This window comes from Molossus molossus, unplaced genomic scaffold (assembly GCF_014108415.1).
Source record: "Molossus molossus isolate mMolMol1 unplaced genomic scaffold, mMolMol1.p scaffold_m16_p_26, whole genome shotgun sequence".
Taxonomy (NCBI): Eukaryota; Metazoa; Chordata; class Mammalia; order Chiroptera; family Molossidae; genus Molossus; species Molossus molossus.
The window spans coordinates 2,689,481-2,707,117 of record NW_023425362.1 but is presented as its reverse complement, the minus strand read 5'-3'; the positions used below and the strand labels follow the sequence as shown (position 1 = coordinate 2,707,117).

Sequence of the window (17,637 nt, the reverse complement as noted above, 5' to 3'; positions counted from 1 at the left end):
TGTTCACCTTTGCAGCGTCTAATCGATGGTTAAACACCAGAGAGACTTTATCATGTGTCAGACACACAGTTTCAATGAAAGCATCTGCCCCTTTGCTGTCCTGGACTCAAGACACCAGCTGAGCCCTGGCCGGTTTGGCTCAGCAGTTGGAGCGTCGGCCCGTGGACCAGAGACCCAGGTTTGGTTCCCGCTCAGGGCACGTACCTCGCTTGCAGTTTGTCCCTGCCCGTTGGGGTCGTGCGGGTGGCAACTACTCGATGTGTCTCTCACATCGATGTTTCTCTCTCTCTTCCTCCCTCTCTCTCTCCTGCTCTATCTGAAGATAAATGCAAAAATGTCCTCGGGTGAGGATAAAAAAATAAAATAAAATAAAAAGACGCCAGCTGAGAGCTCAGAATGGACTGCCCTGCAGGAGGGGCCCCGGGGGACTTCGGTGACCCAGGACGGGACAGAGGGGAGCTGGGCTTAGCCGCACAGCTTGGTGGGAAAACGTCCCCCAACATCGCACATGGAGGCACCACGCCCACGTGGCTGGCGCCTGATGGCTGGAACAGGTTTGTTTTGTAAGCGTTTTCTCTTGTGGTAAATAGAGGTGACATATAACATTTTTGTCATTTTTACGTTTGCAGTTGAATGGCATGGAGCACATTCATACCGCTGTGCAACCCTCACCATCATCCACCCCAGGACTCTTTTTCCTTGTTTCTTTATTGACTTAGAGAGAGAGGAAGGGAGAGGGAGGGATAGGAACATCGAGGACAGAGAACATCGACTGGCTGCTTCCTGCACGCCCCCCACTGGGGATTGGGCCCTCAGCCTGGGCATGTGCCCTGACCGGGAATAGAACCGGCGACCTCTTGGTGCAGGGTCGACGCTCAACCTCTGAGCTGCACTGGCCGGGCACCCAGGACTCTTTATCTTGCAAAACAGACCCCGTCCCTGTTAAACACTAACTCCCCGTTCCTCCTCCCAGCCCGTCGGTCCCGTCTGCCGATGACTGTCACTGCTCCGGGGTCCTCCTGTAACCCTCAGCACGCGTCCTCCAGTGACCGGCTCACTTCATGAAGCATCATGTCCTCCAGGTCATCGCGTCGGAGCAGGTCAGAGTTTCCTTCCCGCACGAGGCTGAGTATACACAGGTGTGTGTACACGCACAGCCGTTCGTCTATCCGTGCGCACTGCTTCCACCCTGGGCCGCTGGGACTCCTGCTGCTATGAACACGCGTGTGCAAACGTGTGTGCGACCCTGCCCTGACTTCTTTCGGGTGTCAACAACCCAGAGGTGGAATTCCGGGTCCTCTGCTGAGCCTGTGCCCAGTGTTCTGAGGAAGTGCCAACCTGTCGCCACAGTGGTGTCCGCCCCACGCTCGCACCAGGGCACGAGGCTTCCCATTTCCCCACGTCCTCTCCCGCTTTGCTTTGTTGGGGTAACAGACACCCCACCGGTGGGAGGTGGCATCTCACTGCGGTTCTGATTTGCATGTCCCCACCGATGGGTGACGCTGAGCATCTTTACATGGGCCTGTTGACCATCTGTATGTCCTCTTTGGAGAAACGTCTGTTCAAGTCCTTCACCCACTTTTTTTTTTTGGTTTGTGCCCCAGTGGGAACTGAACCCAGGACTCTCTGGTCCGCAGGCCGATGCTCCAACCGCGGAGCCAAACCGGCCTGGGCAGTCACCCACTTTCTAATCGGGTTGTTTGTCTTCCTGTCATTGAGGTGCAGATGTTCTTTACGTTCTGGGTCTTAATCCCTTACCAAATATGACGTGCAAATACCTCATTACAGCTTTTCCATGAAATAATCCCTCGGCACCTGTGATGTCCATGGTAAGAAAAGGGGTCCCCAGGTTAGAGCCGGACTGGGCTGGATTTCTGTTCTACGGACCCTTAACCCACAGAATGTACCGGGGAGGCCTCGGGAGGGGTCCTGGCCACAGCCACCCCACCCGTGTTGCACTGGGGTCCCGGGGGGCCCACCTGACCCCCGCCAGCAGTCAGCATGAGCGGTGCCGCCGGGCCTCACTGCCGGGGCAGACACACTCTCCGCAACACCAGCGATGCACCGCCCGCACCAAGGGACCGCCGCCGGGACCTGGTCGCGTGGGGCGGTCTCCAAGCACAGCAGCTACACCGCTTGCTCTATGAAAACGGTCCCTCAACAGTCAACTCGCTGATAAAGTTTACTGCCCTGCGAGAGAGTTCTTATCTCCGAATGCTAACACAGCGCACACCTTTATTGGAATGAGTCGGTCGGTTTACCCTGGCCAAGTGTCATTTAGATTAGACATTTAAAATCCTGAAAAGATAAAAAAGATAGCCCTGGCCGGTTTGGCTCAGCGGTGGGAGTGTCGGCCCGTGGTCCGGAGACACCTGGGTTCGGTTCCCGCTAAGGGCACGTGCCTCGGTTGCGGTCTGTTCCCGGCCCCGGATGGGGTCGTGTGAGTGGCAGCCAGTCGATGTGTCTCTCTCACATTGATGTTTCTCTGTCTCTCTTCTTCCCTTTCTCCCTCCTGCTCTATCTGAAGATAAATGCAAAAATGTTCTCAGGTGAGGATTAAAAAAAAAAAAATACAGAACTGGCAGTGAAAACAGACTATTAGAATAAGAAAGAAGCATGCTGATTGATGGACGGAGGGAGGGCGGGTAGGAAGAGGGAAGGAGGGAGGGAGGGAGGGAGGGGTGGAGGGGTGGAGGGGTGGAGGAGTAGAGGGAAGGAGGGAGGGAGGGAAGGGGGTAGAGGGAGGGAGGAAGGGAGGGAGGGGCTGAGGGAGGGAGGGAGGGGTGGAGGGTAAAGGGAGGGAGGGGCCGAGGGAGGGAGGGAGGGAGGGAGGGAGGGAAGCAGGCAGGTGGCTCCCTGGCCAGCAGAGTCTGTGCTGGGGAGCAGGAAAGCCCCTCCAGGTCCTGTCAGCCAGCTGCTCAGTGTGGGCTCCTCCTCAGTGTCTGCCTCCCCCGCCTCTAGCTCCGGCCACCAAACGTCCCTGCCTGCACCTGGTGCACACCGCTCCTGCGTTCCACCGTTCCCTGTAACACAGCTCCCCCATGGCAGACCCTGCAGCGAGCCGGGCACGGCTCCCCAGGACCGACCCCTTCTCCCCCATCCTGCAGCATGGCTACACCCCTGCTCACCCGGAGGGGTGAGGCGAAGCGGCTGGGTGTGCCCACGGGCATGGTGCACACGCGGCCCTCTGCTCCCCGTTTCAGGCATCGTGGTCACTCACACCGAGCGTCTGTCTCTGGAACCCCCAGACCTGCGCCTGAGCTGCTGCGACGTGGCAGTGGGCCGAAGGGGCCGGCCCGCGCAGAGGTGGCAGCGCTCAGCTCCAGGGTCTGAGCCCGGCTGTGCCTGTGGCTGTGAGCTCTCTCGCCTCAATCTCTCTGCCTATAAAATGGGTTCCTCCGAGATTTCAGCGAGATGACGCAGGCAGGCCTCGGGCATGTGCCTGGGAGTGGGGGACACAGACCAGGACGGTGCGGTGACCGGGCGCACCCTCAGGCTGAGGCTGGGCCCCTCCACTGGAGCCCCACCCCCATCTGCACCTCGAAGTCACGGGGGAGCAGAGGAGGGCGGAGGGCGAGACCGGGGGGCAGGGCAGCCTCCCCAGGGAGGGCGGCGGTTCAGAGGGGCGCTGACACACCCGGCACCCCAGAGCAGGCACAAGGCACAGAGGGGACCGGGGCTCCCACCCTCTCACCGAAACACAGACGGGGGACAGATCGGGGTGGGCCAGAGTCCCAGGGTCACTTGGGCCCAGCCCGAAACTGCTCAGGGGCCCGGCTGCACCTACACACCACCCACCATCTGAGCAGGTCATCACAAGGCCCGCTTACCTAGTGACAGGAGGCCACCCCAAGGCCACTCGCTGCTGGACCCCTGACCCCTCAAGCTATCACAGAACCCAGGCTCCATCAAAAGTGCCACCTGACTTCCTGCCTGAGTCCCCCGCTGACCCCCCGAAGCAGACAGGTCACCCCAGTGTCCGGCATGCTGGACGCTGGGGGAAGAGGGGAAGGACAGACGGACACAGAGGAGGACAGGCCTCTGTGAGCCAGGGCGAGAGGACCCCCACAGACTCGCTCAACCAGCAGCCAGAAGGGAAGCTCAGGCGCAGGAGGCCAGCCCCTCCCCCCACATCTGGGGGGCAGGGTCTCCGGTGCAGCCCCCACCACACCCTGCAGAGGGTGTCTGCTAACCCATGTCAGTATGGAAACTGAGGCACAGACACAGCCATCACGGGGTGAGGGGGGCAGTACTGCCCAGCACTTACAGGGTAGGAGTCAGAGCAGAAAGGAGGGGCACGCTCCACGCTCCCACAGGTCCCCCCCAGGCCGGGGCTGTTAGCAGAGCAGACATGTGCCATGCCGCCCCCTCCCTGGGCAGGCCCACCTCCGGCTCCACATCCAGGCTGGGAGTGTCCGGCGGGGAGGGCGAACGTGGGGAGCGAGGCCTGGGAAAGCCCGCAGGCCCCCTCCCCTGGGCCCGGTGTCCACTCCTTTTACAGCACGCGGGGCAATCGCTGGCCCGAACCAGGAGCCCTCTGCACGCGCAACCACCCTGTGTGGGGTGAGGGTGTCAGTAACAATTCCGACACCCTGCAGAGCAAACCTGCCCGGTCATCTTGGGGGGCTGTAGGAGGCAGGCCTGGAAATCTGACCCTGGGGCAGCCAAGCGGACGGAGGGCTTGGCCTGGGAGTTCCGGCACCCGGCTCTCCTCCAGCACTTTGTACAGGGATGACCCAGGAGCCGCGTCCTGACCCATCTCTGTACCAGCGCCGCCCAGACTCATGGAAAACGGACAGCAGCACAGAGCTCACTGGCTCACCCAATGCCCCCTTCACCGACCAGCCCCACGGAAAAGGGCAGGGAGAGCCACGAAGCCTGCCCCGACGGCCACTGAGCATGACTCCAGACACGCGGCCGACCCTGCGAGCTCAGGGCTGCAGGGGCCGGTGTCCGTGCATCTCCAGCCCCGCCCAAGGCGATGAGCTCCCTGCTGCAGCTGGGGGGCCGTGCTGCATAATGTAACCTCAAAGCAGCTGGTCAGATCATGTATGTCCCCGTCTATGCACGGGGTGGGTCTGTGTGTGTGCACATGTGTGTGCGTGTGTGCCTGTGTACATGTGTATAAGCACATATGTGCATGTGTCCATGTACGTGTGAGCATGTGTCTGTGCCTACGTGTGTGTGCATGTGTCTGTGTACATGTGTTTGTGTGTCCTGTGGGCATACATGTACCCGTGTGTATATGCATGTGCGTGTGCCTGTGTACATGTGTATAAGCACATGTGTGCATGTGTCCATGTACATGTGAGCATGTATCTGTGCCTACGTGTGTGTGCATGTGTCTGTGTACATGTGTGTTTGTGTGTCCTGTGGGCATACGTGTACCCGTGTGTATATGCATGTGTGTGTGCGTGCGTGTGGGCATGCGTGTCCACGTGTGTGAGCATGTGTGTCTGCCTGCACGTCCCTGTGCGCCTCTGTGTCTCAGGCTGAACCCTGGCCTTACCAGACTTCAGGAGAACAGACTCACCAGAGTGACTAGAACGACAGAGCTGGGGTTGGCTTTCCCGTTTGGGAATGTTCACACCCAAAAAGGGGCGCTGGCTCCCAGGGACCCACAAGTTCTAACCTGCAGCGTGCGAGTTCAGCTCCTGGAGATTTCCTGAGAAACGCCTGTACCTCTCACCAGGGCCGAGCCCCCGGACCCACAGGGGCACGGACAGGGCGGCCGCGGGGCCCGGTCTTCTGCACTGGCCTCTCTCTGGTCCCCAAGGGAAGGCAGCGGAGCCCCAGGACCCCTCAGGCTACTCCATAAATGACCCGCAGGCGTTGCCAAGCACCACTGTGTGCGTCCCGTCGTCCCGCAAACTCGAGGGGGCTCCGTGACCACTGCGGCCAGCCTGAGACCCTGACCCTCCCCATTTCCTCGGGGCACCCGGGTCCCCCTCCCAAGCAAACATGCGGAAGGCGAGGGCTCTGGACACCCCGCCACGTTCAGGAATTCAATTCTACGGCTTTCCTACGCGCCTACGTGTTCAGGTTACAAGAAGAAAAACCAGAAACTGTTACCCCAAGGCAGTGAGCTGAACGGGATCACAGCGAATTCAGTGTTTCCACACGCTCTGGCCCGCACGGGAAATCGAGTCTGTCCGCCTCGGAGCGCTGGCAGGACTGGCGGCCCGAGCCCCCCCCGCACCCCGCGCCCCGCGCCCGGGGCGCACGCTGCTGCCGGCCCTGGCAGCCCCAGCCCACCTGCTGGTCCTCAACGGGCCCTCGGGCGCCAGCGTGGGCAGGTGTGTGCGCAGCCCACACCCACGTGGGCTCTCGCCCATGACACCAGGGCCCGCAGGGAGTCCCGCGTCACCCGCAAGGCCAGCCACTTTGCAGACATGGTTTCGGCATCCACCCTCCGCCGAGGGCCTCAGGTGCCTGTGACCTTTCCTGTCCCCTGGTCGGTAGGTGAGGCCAGATGGAGACCTCAGGTCACCAGGCAGCGGTGCCGAGATGGGCGCCTGTGGCCGTGGCCCCGCCGGCGGTGCCCTGGCTGCCCGCTTCCTCCACCACAGACCCTGCACTCACCAGGAGGCCGTGGTGCTGTCCCGCCTCGTCCCTCCACCCCGTCCACACTCAGCCTGGCCACACAGGCTCACGGTCACCACTGACACCTGTCCCCCACACCCAGTGACCCCCAACGCTGCCAGTGCCCACTAGGCGCACACCTGCACGGGCAGGTAGAGTCACGGACGGGCTGGGATGGTCACTGCTGGCCCCGTCCCCACGGCCATCCCGACTCTCTCTGAGCCTCACTCACCCCCGCGACCTTGTCCTCTGCTCCTGCAGGGGTCCCGAGCCGCCCACCACCCCGGCTCTCACGCAGGCCACCAAGGGCCTCCCCTCGGCTAGTCCAAGCCCAGGCCTCACGCAGGTCATTCCACCCGCCAGGACACTCGGAACGCAGCTCCTGGAGGCTGGGCCTGAGCCCCGGCCTTGTCACTGACCGCCCCCAGCCCCTGGCCGTGTGACCACCTCTGCCGTGACCCCGCTGACCTTTTTTTCTTTTTTCTTCATTGATCTCAGAGAGAGAGGAAGGGAGAGGGAGAGAGAAAGAAACATCAAGGAGAGAGAACGTCGACTGGCCGCCTCCTGCACGCCCCCCCCTGGGGATCAGGCCCACAACCTGCACACGTGTCCCGACCGGAAATCGAACCGGCGACCTCTTGGTGCAGGGTCGACGCTCAGCCACTGAGCCACACCGGCCAGACGTCTGACCATCTTCATGACTACCTCAAAGGCACCAACTTCCCCCAGGGTCAGGCTCCCCGCAAGGCCCCGGGTTGGCGGACACACTGCCCTCGCTGCCGTCCTCGCTCTCCCGGGGCGGTGACCGGGCAGCACAGCCTGAGAAAAACTGTTTCAGGAGCCGTCCTGGGTCCAAACCCCAGCACGGCTGGTGCCCGGGCTCCCACATGAGGGACAGGCGGTGACGGAGACCTCTCCCACGAGGCTGCCGCAGGAGAACACGTGCTCAGAAGGGCAGCACCTGGGGGAGGTGCCAGCACAGGGCGCGCTCCACGACCAACCCAACCCTGCCCCCACACCTGACCACCTGACCTCTCCGCGCCCCTCACCCACGCTCAGCCCCTGGGCCGGCCAGGCCCTCCCCTCCACGCTCAGTGCCTGGAGCCCTCATCCCATCAGCGGCTCAGACACCGGCCCAATCATGGTCCCAGCTCCCCTATCCCCCACCAGCCTCCCCAGGTCCCTCCTGCAGGGACACTTTTATTCACGGTCGGTCTCCACCCAACCTCCACGAGGACAGGGCCACGGGGCTGTCCAGGGCTCACACGCAGCAGGCCTGGTATACAGCAGGTGCTCAGTAAATGAAGAACCAAGCCTTTGTTTCTGAGCCCGTGTTTCTGAAAGTACATTAGCAGGTGACCATCTCCAGAGCTTCTTTTTTTTTTAATCCTCACCCGAGGACATTTTTCGATATTTTGTTCAGATAGAGTGGGAGGGAGAGAGAGAGAGAGAGAAACATCGATGTGAAAGGGACACATCGAGTGGCTGCCACCCACACGACCCAACCAGGGCCGGGGACAAACTGCAACCGAGGTACCTGCCCTTAGCGGGAACCGAACCCAGGTCTCTCTGGACTGCAGGCCAACGCTCTAACCACTGAGCCAAACCGGCCCGGGCTCTCCAGAGCTTCTGAAGCCCTTAGAGTCTGCCTGTGGGTCGCAACCCCTTTGGGGTCGAACGACCCTTTCACAGGGGTCGTCTGAGACATAACAGTAGCAAAATCACAGTTATGAAGTAGCAACGAAAATAATGTTATGGTTGGGGGTCCCCACAACACGAGAAACTGTATGAAGGGGGCGGCATCGGGAAGGTTGAGAACCGCGGCCTTAGACGGTTAACGAGTTGCCCAAAGCACCTCCCTGTCCCGGGCGAACCCAGCCGGGCCGCAGGCGTTCAAGCCGAGATTCAGAAACAAAACTCCGTGCAGCCAGCCGACGCCTGGGACCGAGGCCACCTCCTACCTCCTTGTTTGCAGCCACTGCTTCAAGGTCCTACGATATCCTGTATTTCACCAGGCAAGTCCTCTCTAAAACCTGGTCAAGTCTGGGCGACACTGCCCCGCGTCCCCTCCGCCGGTGACTGGCAGGACCGCTGAACCCACGTCACCGGCTCGGTATTTTCTGATGTGTCTGAACAACCCACCGAGCAACCTTTTTGTTTTTATTCATTTCTTTTGTTAATCCTCATCCGAGGATACTTTTTCTATTGATTTTTAGACAGTAGAAGGGAGGGATGGTGGGGAGGAGAGAGAGAGAAACATCGATGTGAGAGAGACACATTGACTGCTTGCCTCCCACATGACCCCAACCAGGGCCGGGGATCGAACCTGCAACCCAGGTTCGTGCCCTTGGCTAGAATCGAACCCACGACCCTTCAGTCCAAGGGCTGACGTTCCATCCTTATCAAGGGCACGTACCTCAGTTGCAGTTTGATCCCCGGCCCTGGTTGGGGTCATTCAGGGAACAATCAATTGATGTGTCTCTCTCACATCAATGTTTTTCTCTCTCTCCCTCCCTCCCACTCTATCTGAAAATCAATGGAAAAGTGTCCTTGGATGAGGATTAAAAAAAAAAAAAAAAAAAAACCCGTCACGTGGTAGAGAAACATCTCATGTGGCTGGATGTCACCCCAAAATGGCAGGTACTTGAATTTGACTATATTCAGAATTCAAAAAACTTTCGAATGCTTTGTCCTCGGGAGGGCACGCAAAACCACCAGCACTCTCTACTCACAGCGGGAAAGGCGGCTGAAGCCCCACTCCCAGACCGGGAGGCACTGACCGCGCCAACCGTCCACCCGGCGGCCTGGGGGCCCCGCGCCAGGGCCGCCCACGGGCACCTCCCAGCAGGGCAGGAGGCTTTCTGCCTCCCTGGCAGGGAGCCCGCAGAACCTAAGCCAGGCTGTGCCCAGCAGCACCTCGGGCGGTGACGCTGCTCTGGGGCAGGCCGTCACCGGGAGGCAGTGACACTTCACTGAAGACCGTGTCTGGGTCTGAAACAACCGCCCTGCCCACGGGTCCCAATAAAACCTAAGAGCCAACTCTGGTTAACTCAAGGGCCGGTCTCTTGGCTTTGTCTTCTGTCAACACAGAGCTCTGCGGTTTGGATGACAGACGTGACCGTTTACAGGGACTGGCTTCTTCGGAGCACGAGAGCGGAGTCAAACGGCCTGAGGGGGACACAGCACCCAAAGGCGCCTCCTTTGTTTTTTACTCTTTATTGATGTTACAGAGAGAGGGAGAGGGAGAGAGAGACAGAAACATGGATGAGAGAGAACATCGACTGGCCGCCTCCTGCCGGCCCCCCTCGGGGGATCGGGCCCACAACCTGGGCACGTGCCCTGACCAGGAATGGAACCAGCGACCTCCGGTGCAGGGGTGATGCTCTAACCAGTGAGCAACACCGCCAGGGCCCCAAGCTGCCTCTGACTGTGGTCCAGGCTTGGGACCACCAGGTAGGCCCGACGGCCCTCAGTAACTCACCTCTTTTGAATGAAATCCATTCTAAACCCTGTTATCCGGCCAGCACAGGGGGGCCCACATTCCTGATGCCCCAGACGAAACACGGCTGGTCCCAGCCCCCCCGCGCTCCCACGGGAGCCACCCCCATACCGCTGCTGCCAAGCTGTGTTTATGTGGGCTCAGGCTCCCGTCCTGCCCCATCCAGCAGAGAGAGCAGGAAGGAAACGCAAAGAACATTCAGGAGACTCTTCAAGATGGGGTCACTGCTCCGACAGCCGGAACCCCAGTTAACAGGTCTCCTAAGGGGCTGTTCACAACACGCGAACGGTCACCCGGACCGATGAAACCCGCGCGGAAGCACAGCACCTCCTCGTAAAGGGACCAGAGCTCCAGCTCCTACCAGCAAACAACCAGGACCTGTTGGCTGCCCCCACCCCTTAGCATCTAAAGAATGACAGCCAACTGCGGACACCCAGTTAGAAAATAAACCTTTCCGTCCTCCCAGGCCCCACAGTGACAGCATACCCTCATCACTCACTGTTCAAACGACTAATCTGAAACACTGACTCGGCCACCTTCCTTGGTGATCACGCCTTGGTGAGCATTAAGGTCACCTGTGCCCACACCAGCTGAGCACATCCACAGATGGGCCCCTTGAGGAGCTGATGGGGGTCCCTTTTCTGTTCTCTGTTCCGTGTCTCTCCAATCCCACACCCTCTCTGGGTCTCCCTCTCCCCAGCCCACGGGCCCCGCCGGGCACGTGGCACCAAGGCTTTGCGGCCAGGCACTCAGCTGGCGGAGCTGAGCCGGTCTCCCTCTGCTCGCCTCGAGCCCCAGCGCCAGCCGGCTGGGTCCCACACTGGCTCCACCAGCAGCCGGAGCCAGCCTTGAGCAACACCCACATGAGAAGCCAGCGTCTACTGCGGGAGCCGAGATCAAACGTGACTGCTTCCCACACAGGGCGCACAGGGCCCGATTGTCATTATCTGGAGGAGACAGCGAAGAGACACGGCGGCCGCTGTCTCCAGCCGTATTACAGGGTGACTCAGGGACCCATCCAGCAATTTCCAACGGTCCCACCCGGGAACTAATTGGCACATGGGCTGGGCAGTGACCTTTGATCTTTCCAGACAGGTGTGTGGCTGACTGCAAAGCATCACAAGGCCGCCGGATGACTCAGATAACCCTGGAGACCAGTTTTAATAGCACGGCTAGGGAGCCACGGCCAGCGGACAAAAGCGCCAGCGAGCCCTGGTCTTGAACTTGAAGAAGCCCAGGCCTGCTCCCAGCAAAAGCGCTGAGGAAGCAGCACAGTGCCCTCCCACTGCCTTGTCGGGGTGGGGAGCACCTCCCCCTCTGGCAGCATCCAAGCCTCCAACCGGAGGCTACAAATCCCCAAAGTGCTGCCTGGGCCCTGCCCGAATGTGCCCTGGCCCGCTGGGCCGCCCCTGGCAGGTCCCTACAGCTCCCCAGGTGGCCCAGCAGGAGCCCCAGGGGCCACTCACCGGAAACAGACACCTCCATGAGCGCCTCCAGCGGCCGGTTGTTGTCCAGGTCGCGGCTGAGCTGCAGCTCCCCGGTGGCCGAGTCCAGGAGCAGCAGCTGCAGCTCGTTGCCCTGCAGGAAGGTGTAGTTGAGGCTGTCGGAGAGGTCGGGGTCGTGGGCTGGGATGCGGCCGATCACGCCGGTGGGGAAGCTGTGGGACTTGTTGGTGACATAGTTGTTGAAGAGGATCTGGAAGTCCGGCAGCACCGGCGGGTTGTCGTTCTGGTCCAGGAGGCAGATGTGGACCGTGGCCCGGCTCACCAGGGGGGCCGACGTGGCCTGCACCACCAGCACGTACTCCCGCTGGACCTCAAAGTCCAGCTCGACCAGGGCACGCAGGTCCCCACTCAGCAGGTCCAGCTGGAAGACCTCGGGCACGTTCCCCTCCACGATCTGATACATGATCTGGGCGTTGGGGCCTTCGTCAGGGTCGTGGGCACGGATCCTCGCCACCACGGACCCCACAGGGCTGTTCTCCTCGACAAACAGGTCCAGCTCGTCCTTCTCAAACACTGGGGGGTTGTCATTGATGTCCAAGACGGTCACCTGGATTTCCACGAAGGCACTAAGGGGAGCTGGGCTCCCTCGGTCCACAGCCAGGACCTGAAGGTTGTACACGGCCACGTTCTCCCGGTCCAGCCGGCGCTGGGTGCGGATCACGCCTGACGTGGGCTCAATGTAGAAATCTCCATCGCCATCGTCCCCACCCTGGAAGGTGTAGAGCAGGCGGCCGTTGGGGCCCGAGTCCCGGTCAGTGGCGGAGACCTGCAGGACGCTGGTGGACGGTGCAGCGTCCTCGAACACCGAGCCCTGGTAGAAATCCCGCAGGAACCGGGGTGCGTTGTCATTGGCGTCGAGGATGAGGATCTCCAGGGAGGTGGTGTCGGACTTCTGAGGAATGCCGTTGTCCCGAGCTGTGATAGCCAGGGTGTAGGCGGCCTGGTCCTCATAGTCCAGCTCCGTCATGGTGTAGACGGTGCCGCTGTCGGAGTCGATGCGGAACTGCGGCACAGGGTCCTCCAGCACGTAGGTGACACGTGCATTCTCTCCCGTGTCCTCGTCGGTGGCGATGATGGTGGCTATGGAGGTGCCCACAGGCCGGTCCTCGCTGACACTCACAGTATAGTGGGAGCTCTGGAAAACCGGCCGGTGGGTGTTGGCGTCGGTGACGTTGATGAAGACCTGCGCGGTGTGCGAGCGCGTGCCGTCCGACGCGGTCACCGCCAGCACGTACTGCCGCTCCTGCTTGTAGTCCAGCGGCAGCGCCAGGGTGATGAGGCCGCCACCGCTCTGGCTGCTGAGGGCAAAGCGGTTGCGGGTGTTGCCGCCGGTGAGCTGGTAGGTGATCACGCTGTTGGCATCGCGGTCTCGGGCACGCAGGGTCAGCACGCTGCTCCCCACCGCGGCGTCCTCATTCAGTCGCAGCTCATACGTGGGCTGCGTGAACACGGGGTCGTTGTCGTTCACGTCCAGCACCGTGATGGACACGCTGGCTGAGGAGCTCATGGGCGGGGAGCCGTGGTCCACCGCCTCCACTCCGAAGCTGTAGTGCTCCACCTCCTCCCGGTCCAGCTCTGCACACACAGTGATCCACCCCGAGCTATTGTGGATCTGGAAAGGGAAGTCCGCAGCGGGGGCAGGGTCCTGGACCCCAGCAGCGCCCACGGAGGCCGACGTCGTGTCCACCAGGCGATAGCGCAGGCGCGCATTCTCCCCCGCGTCCGCGTCCACCGCCTGGATGTGCAGCACCGAGTGGCCCAGAGGCACGTTCTCCAGCACGGCCGCCTGGAAGGGGCTGCTCACAAAGATGGGGGCATTGTCATTCACGTCCAGCACCTGCACAGACACCAATCCCGAGGAATTGATGAGCGGGGGCCGGCCCCCGTCCTGGGCCTTGATGCGCAGCGTGTACTCCCGGATGGCCTCGAAGTCCAGCGGGTTGATCACGTCCAGGCTCCCGCTCAGCGAATGCAGGTAGAACTGCCCCTTCAGGTTCCCACTAACGATGCTGTAGTGTATGGCCGCGTTCTGGCCCTGGTCCCGGTCTGTGGCCTGCACGCGCAGCACTGGCGTGTTGACCGCCACGTCCTCGGGCACCTGGGCCACATAGCGCTTCTCGCTGAACTGGGGGTAGTTGTCGTTCTCGTCTTCCACCACGATGTGCACGGTGGCCGTGGCGCTGAGTGGGCCCGGGTTTCTGCCCTGGTCGTTGGCCTCCACCAGCAGCTGGTACTCGGCCTCCTCCTCCCGGTCCACCGCGGCCCGGGTGCGCACCACGCCAGAGCGCGCATCGATCTCGAAGGCTCCGCCCGCGCCCGCAAGCAGGCGGTAGCGCATGTTGGCGTTGGAGGGCGCATCGCCATCGGTGGCGCGGATGGTCAGCACCTCATAGCCCAGCTCGAGGTTCTCGCGGACGCGCTCACGGTACTCAGACTGCTCGAACACTGGACTATGGTCGTTGGTGTCACTGACTGTGACAGTGAGGTAGGTGGCGGCCGAGCGCCGCGGCAAGCCGTGGTCCACGGCGCTCACCTTGAGCACGTGCGTGTCCTTGGTCTCGCGGTCCAGTGGGCGGACCGTGCTCACCGCGCCGGTGTCGGTGTCGATTAGGAAGAAGCCATTGGAGCGCTCGTCGAACAGCGCCTCCATCTGGTAGCTCAGGCGGCCCGCCTCGCCCTCGTCCGGGTCGTGCGCGCGCAACTCGATGACCGCGGTGCCCGCCGGCTCGTTCTCAGGCACCGACACCTGGTAGCTGGGCAGCGGGAACTGAGGGCTCGTACTGCCGCCAGCACCCCGCCGGGCCCGCCTCGCCGCCCCGGCCCTGGTCTGGGCCTGCGGCAGGCTTGGCGGCGCCTGCGACACCGACAGCGACGGGGAGGGCGACCCCGCGGCCGTCTCTAACTGCAGCTCCACCCGGATGGCGCCGGCCGCGCGCCTCAGAGCACACCGCAGGCGCAGGCGGGCCGAGCCGCCGGGCGGCAGGCAGACGGGGCCGCGTGGGCAGAGGCGTCCGGGGTGTAGCGGGCAGCTGCAGGCCGGGAATGTGGTCAGGGCCGCCAGCGCCGAGTGCAGATTGGCCCCGCCGCCGCCGGGGGCCGGGAAGCAGAGCTCCGCGCCGGGCCCGGGCACCGTGAGCACAGTCCTTGCGCGCAGCTCCGCGCTGGTGGCCCGTCGCTGCCGGAGCCGGGCGCCACAACCCGGACCGTGCGCGCGCGCCCGCAGGCGGAGGCTCAGGACCGTCGGGGAGCCGCGGGCTGCCAGGCGAACGTGCAGAGGCAGTGGGCGTCCCCCCAGGCGCGCACAGCCCCGGGGCCCCGGGCCCGGCCCGCGCCGCCGCCCATCCAGCCGCCCGTCACGGCTCACGTCCAGCAGCTCTTGTAGTGCCCGGGGGGTGCGCACGGCGTCCAGCGCGTAGGTCCAGCCGGGGCCGAGGGCGAAGGCGCGGGCCCCGCCGGGCACGCGCAGCTCCCAGGCGGCTGCTCGAAGCCCCAACACCGGTAGGGCGGTGGCCGCGGCCAGGAGTAGCAGCGCGGGCAGCACGGGCGGCGGCGGCCGCGGCGCCATGGCCCGGAGCCCGAGCCCGAGCCGGGCGCCGGAGCACAATCCATGCACCCGGCGCGGCTCCGCATCCACCCGGCGCGGCCGGGGAGCGGCTCCCGCGCGCCCGGCTCCTGGCCCTCGGGGCGGCCCGCGCCCCGCCTCCCCGGGGGCCCCGGAGGGGACACCGGGGGCCGCGCTCCCTGTCTCCCTCGCAGCTTCCACTTCGAGAGCACTTTGCGAAAGTTGGCTAAGTTGGTTTCAAGATGGCTCCTGCTCGCGTCCCAGGAGAGTGCCGCGCATCAACCTGCGGCGGCGGCGGCTCCAGGCGGCCCCAGGTAGCCCCCGCGCGGGTCCGGCCGGGCGGCGTGGGAAGCGAGGCGGGCCAGGAGCGGGGCGGGGGCTGCTCTACCGGAGCGGGCTGCGTCGCGCCGCGCCGCTCGGACTCCAGCGGCCGGCTGCTGCCTGGGCGGTGCGCTCGCCCGCGCCCCCTCCGCCCGCGCTCTCCCCGCCCCGGCCGGCCCCGCCCCGCCCCTGGCCCAGCCGCGTATTGTTCGTCCCGGGGGGGCGAGGGGGGAGCGGGCCCGGAGCTGCGCGCCGGGAGGATCGCTATGGAGACGCGGGGGCACAGCCGAGGCGGAGGTGGGGGCCGGTCCCACTCCCTGGGAGGCGGGGCCGGGCCGGGAAAGGCGGGGCTGGGGGCCCCGGGAGACCGCTACCAGTGGGGCGGCGGCTCTGCTCGTCCTGGCCCGGCGAGGCCCAAAGCCCCCGCGCCCCACCGTAGAACGGCTCTGCGGAGACCGCTGTCCCAGCCGCTGCGCGGGTTGGCCCCGGAAGGGGAGAGGGACTAGTGGGGGGTTACACCTTCGCAAAAAATGCCGAGGCTAACGTGCTCACCCACACACACTCGACAAAACTCGGGACTTTGAAACCCAACAGGCAGCTAACTGGATCTAGGTCTCACTTGGTTGAAAGCACTTTTAGACGAAAAGAAAGACAGACCCCCGGTGACATTTGGAATTCGCGGCGGGGACAGCGGAGCCGAGCTCACGTCTCTCGCGTGCAACGGGCAAGTGTTCTTGAACCCATCGTCCTGTCCCAGAGCCTCGGGCTACTCCCAAATCTCGACCACAGGGAGTGGGGGCCTGGAGGCGGCTGGGACCTCACGGGAGCATTTAGAACTGTGTGACAGCACCCTGTCCCCCCACCTCCGCCTCCTGCAGGGCACGGCCCGGGGTAAGGAATGTGTGACGCTACCCTCTTTCCTGCCGAGCTTTAGGGCTGTGCCGTCCAGGTGGGGGTGCCAGCACCTTCTGGGCCCCTGGGCCTCCCAGTCGTTGGGGGCAGTGGGGCGGCACCGATGGCCTCGCTCCTAGGCCGGTGGGAGGGGGAGGTCGGGCAGATGGTTCACTCTCCCAAGAGCTGGTGTTTTTGAAGAGGGAGGGTGGATGGGCCTGCTGCATTTTCTAGCTGAGAGCAGGTAGGTGTGGAGCCGGGATGGACACACACATAAATAAATAACCCGAACAAATATTGCTCAAAGTTGCTGAAAACAATGTCTTTGGGCTGAAGCCAACTATGAGCGTTTTCTTCCCATTAACAACCATTTGAAGACGTTATTGTGGACCTGAAAGGTAGGTTTGCTCTGGAGCCTTTTCAGCTGGGACTTTCCACTGGCCAGCCCCTTAGAGGTGGCTGGAGGGGGGGAGGAAGGAGACAAGGCCATCGCTTAAGTGTGCCCCCCCGGGCTGCCCTTCCTCTCCCCTGGGAGGAGCAGAGGGCAGGGGTGAGGGTCAGGAGGGCCCGGAGGACCCACCTGAGCCTCCAGGAGAAAGTTCCCCGCCTGTGAAGGGAAGCAGGGGGACCCGGAGTGCGTATTTCGCAACAGAACGTGAATCGGGTGGGGTGGGTTTAAGTAAACAGAAGGTTCGGTTGTGCAGCACTTGCTGGTGTTTGGAGATTCAGACGCAGTGAATGAGTTGGGCGTGGGCATGCCTTCCCGGAATAGACACCTGCAGGCTGGAAGGTAACCGCCGAAACGGCCCGCGCCACTTCCTGGTCCCACACGGGCTGGGAGGGGACACGGGACAGCTCTCCAGAACAGGAAGTCCAGCAGAAGGCCCGGAGACAAATGATGGTCCACTCACACCTGTCAGAAGCAGGCCCAATACCGCCATCCTCTGAGAACACAGGAAGGCGGGCCAAGACCCAAGACGGAGGACAGCAAGGACAGGGTGTGAGCATGCCAGGAGGGGCACTGGGGAGCAGGCATGGCCCACTTGCCCTGAGGGTTAGCGGAGTGTGGGCTTTGTGGTCTTACACTGACCTCTGCACACGCTTGTTCGCGCTCTCTTCCACAGGCCCTAACGCCTTATTCCGGCCCGATAACCAGAGTCTAGCTCCCTGGTGTTCTTGGGGGACTGGCGACATCATCTGCATAATGAGGCTGGCGCAGGCCTGGCTCAGGTGCAGGCTTACTAAGAGCCGAGCTTTGCTGTTGTGTCACCATCACA

General features: G+C 62.9%; 1 protein-coding gene across 1 annotated transcript in view; it reads right to left on the bottom strand.

Annotated features, from left to right (window-relative positions):
• The window catches only part of CELSR1 (cadherin EGF LAG seven-pass G-type receptor 1), a 129,405-nt gene extending 114,254 nt beyond the window's left edge, over positions 1-15,151 (bottom strand). Inside the window, exon 1 of the mRNA XM_036278239.1 lies at positions 11,548-15,151. Within this exon, the coding sequence (XP_036134132.1) occupies positions 11,548-15,151 (3,604 nt within the window). The remainder of the gene's footprint in view (positions 1-11,547) is intronic.
• Positions 15,152-17,637: the final 2,486 nt, after the last annotated feature.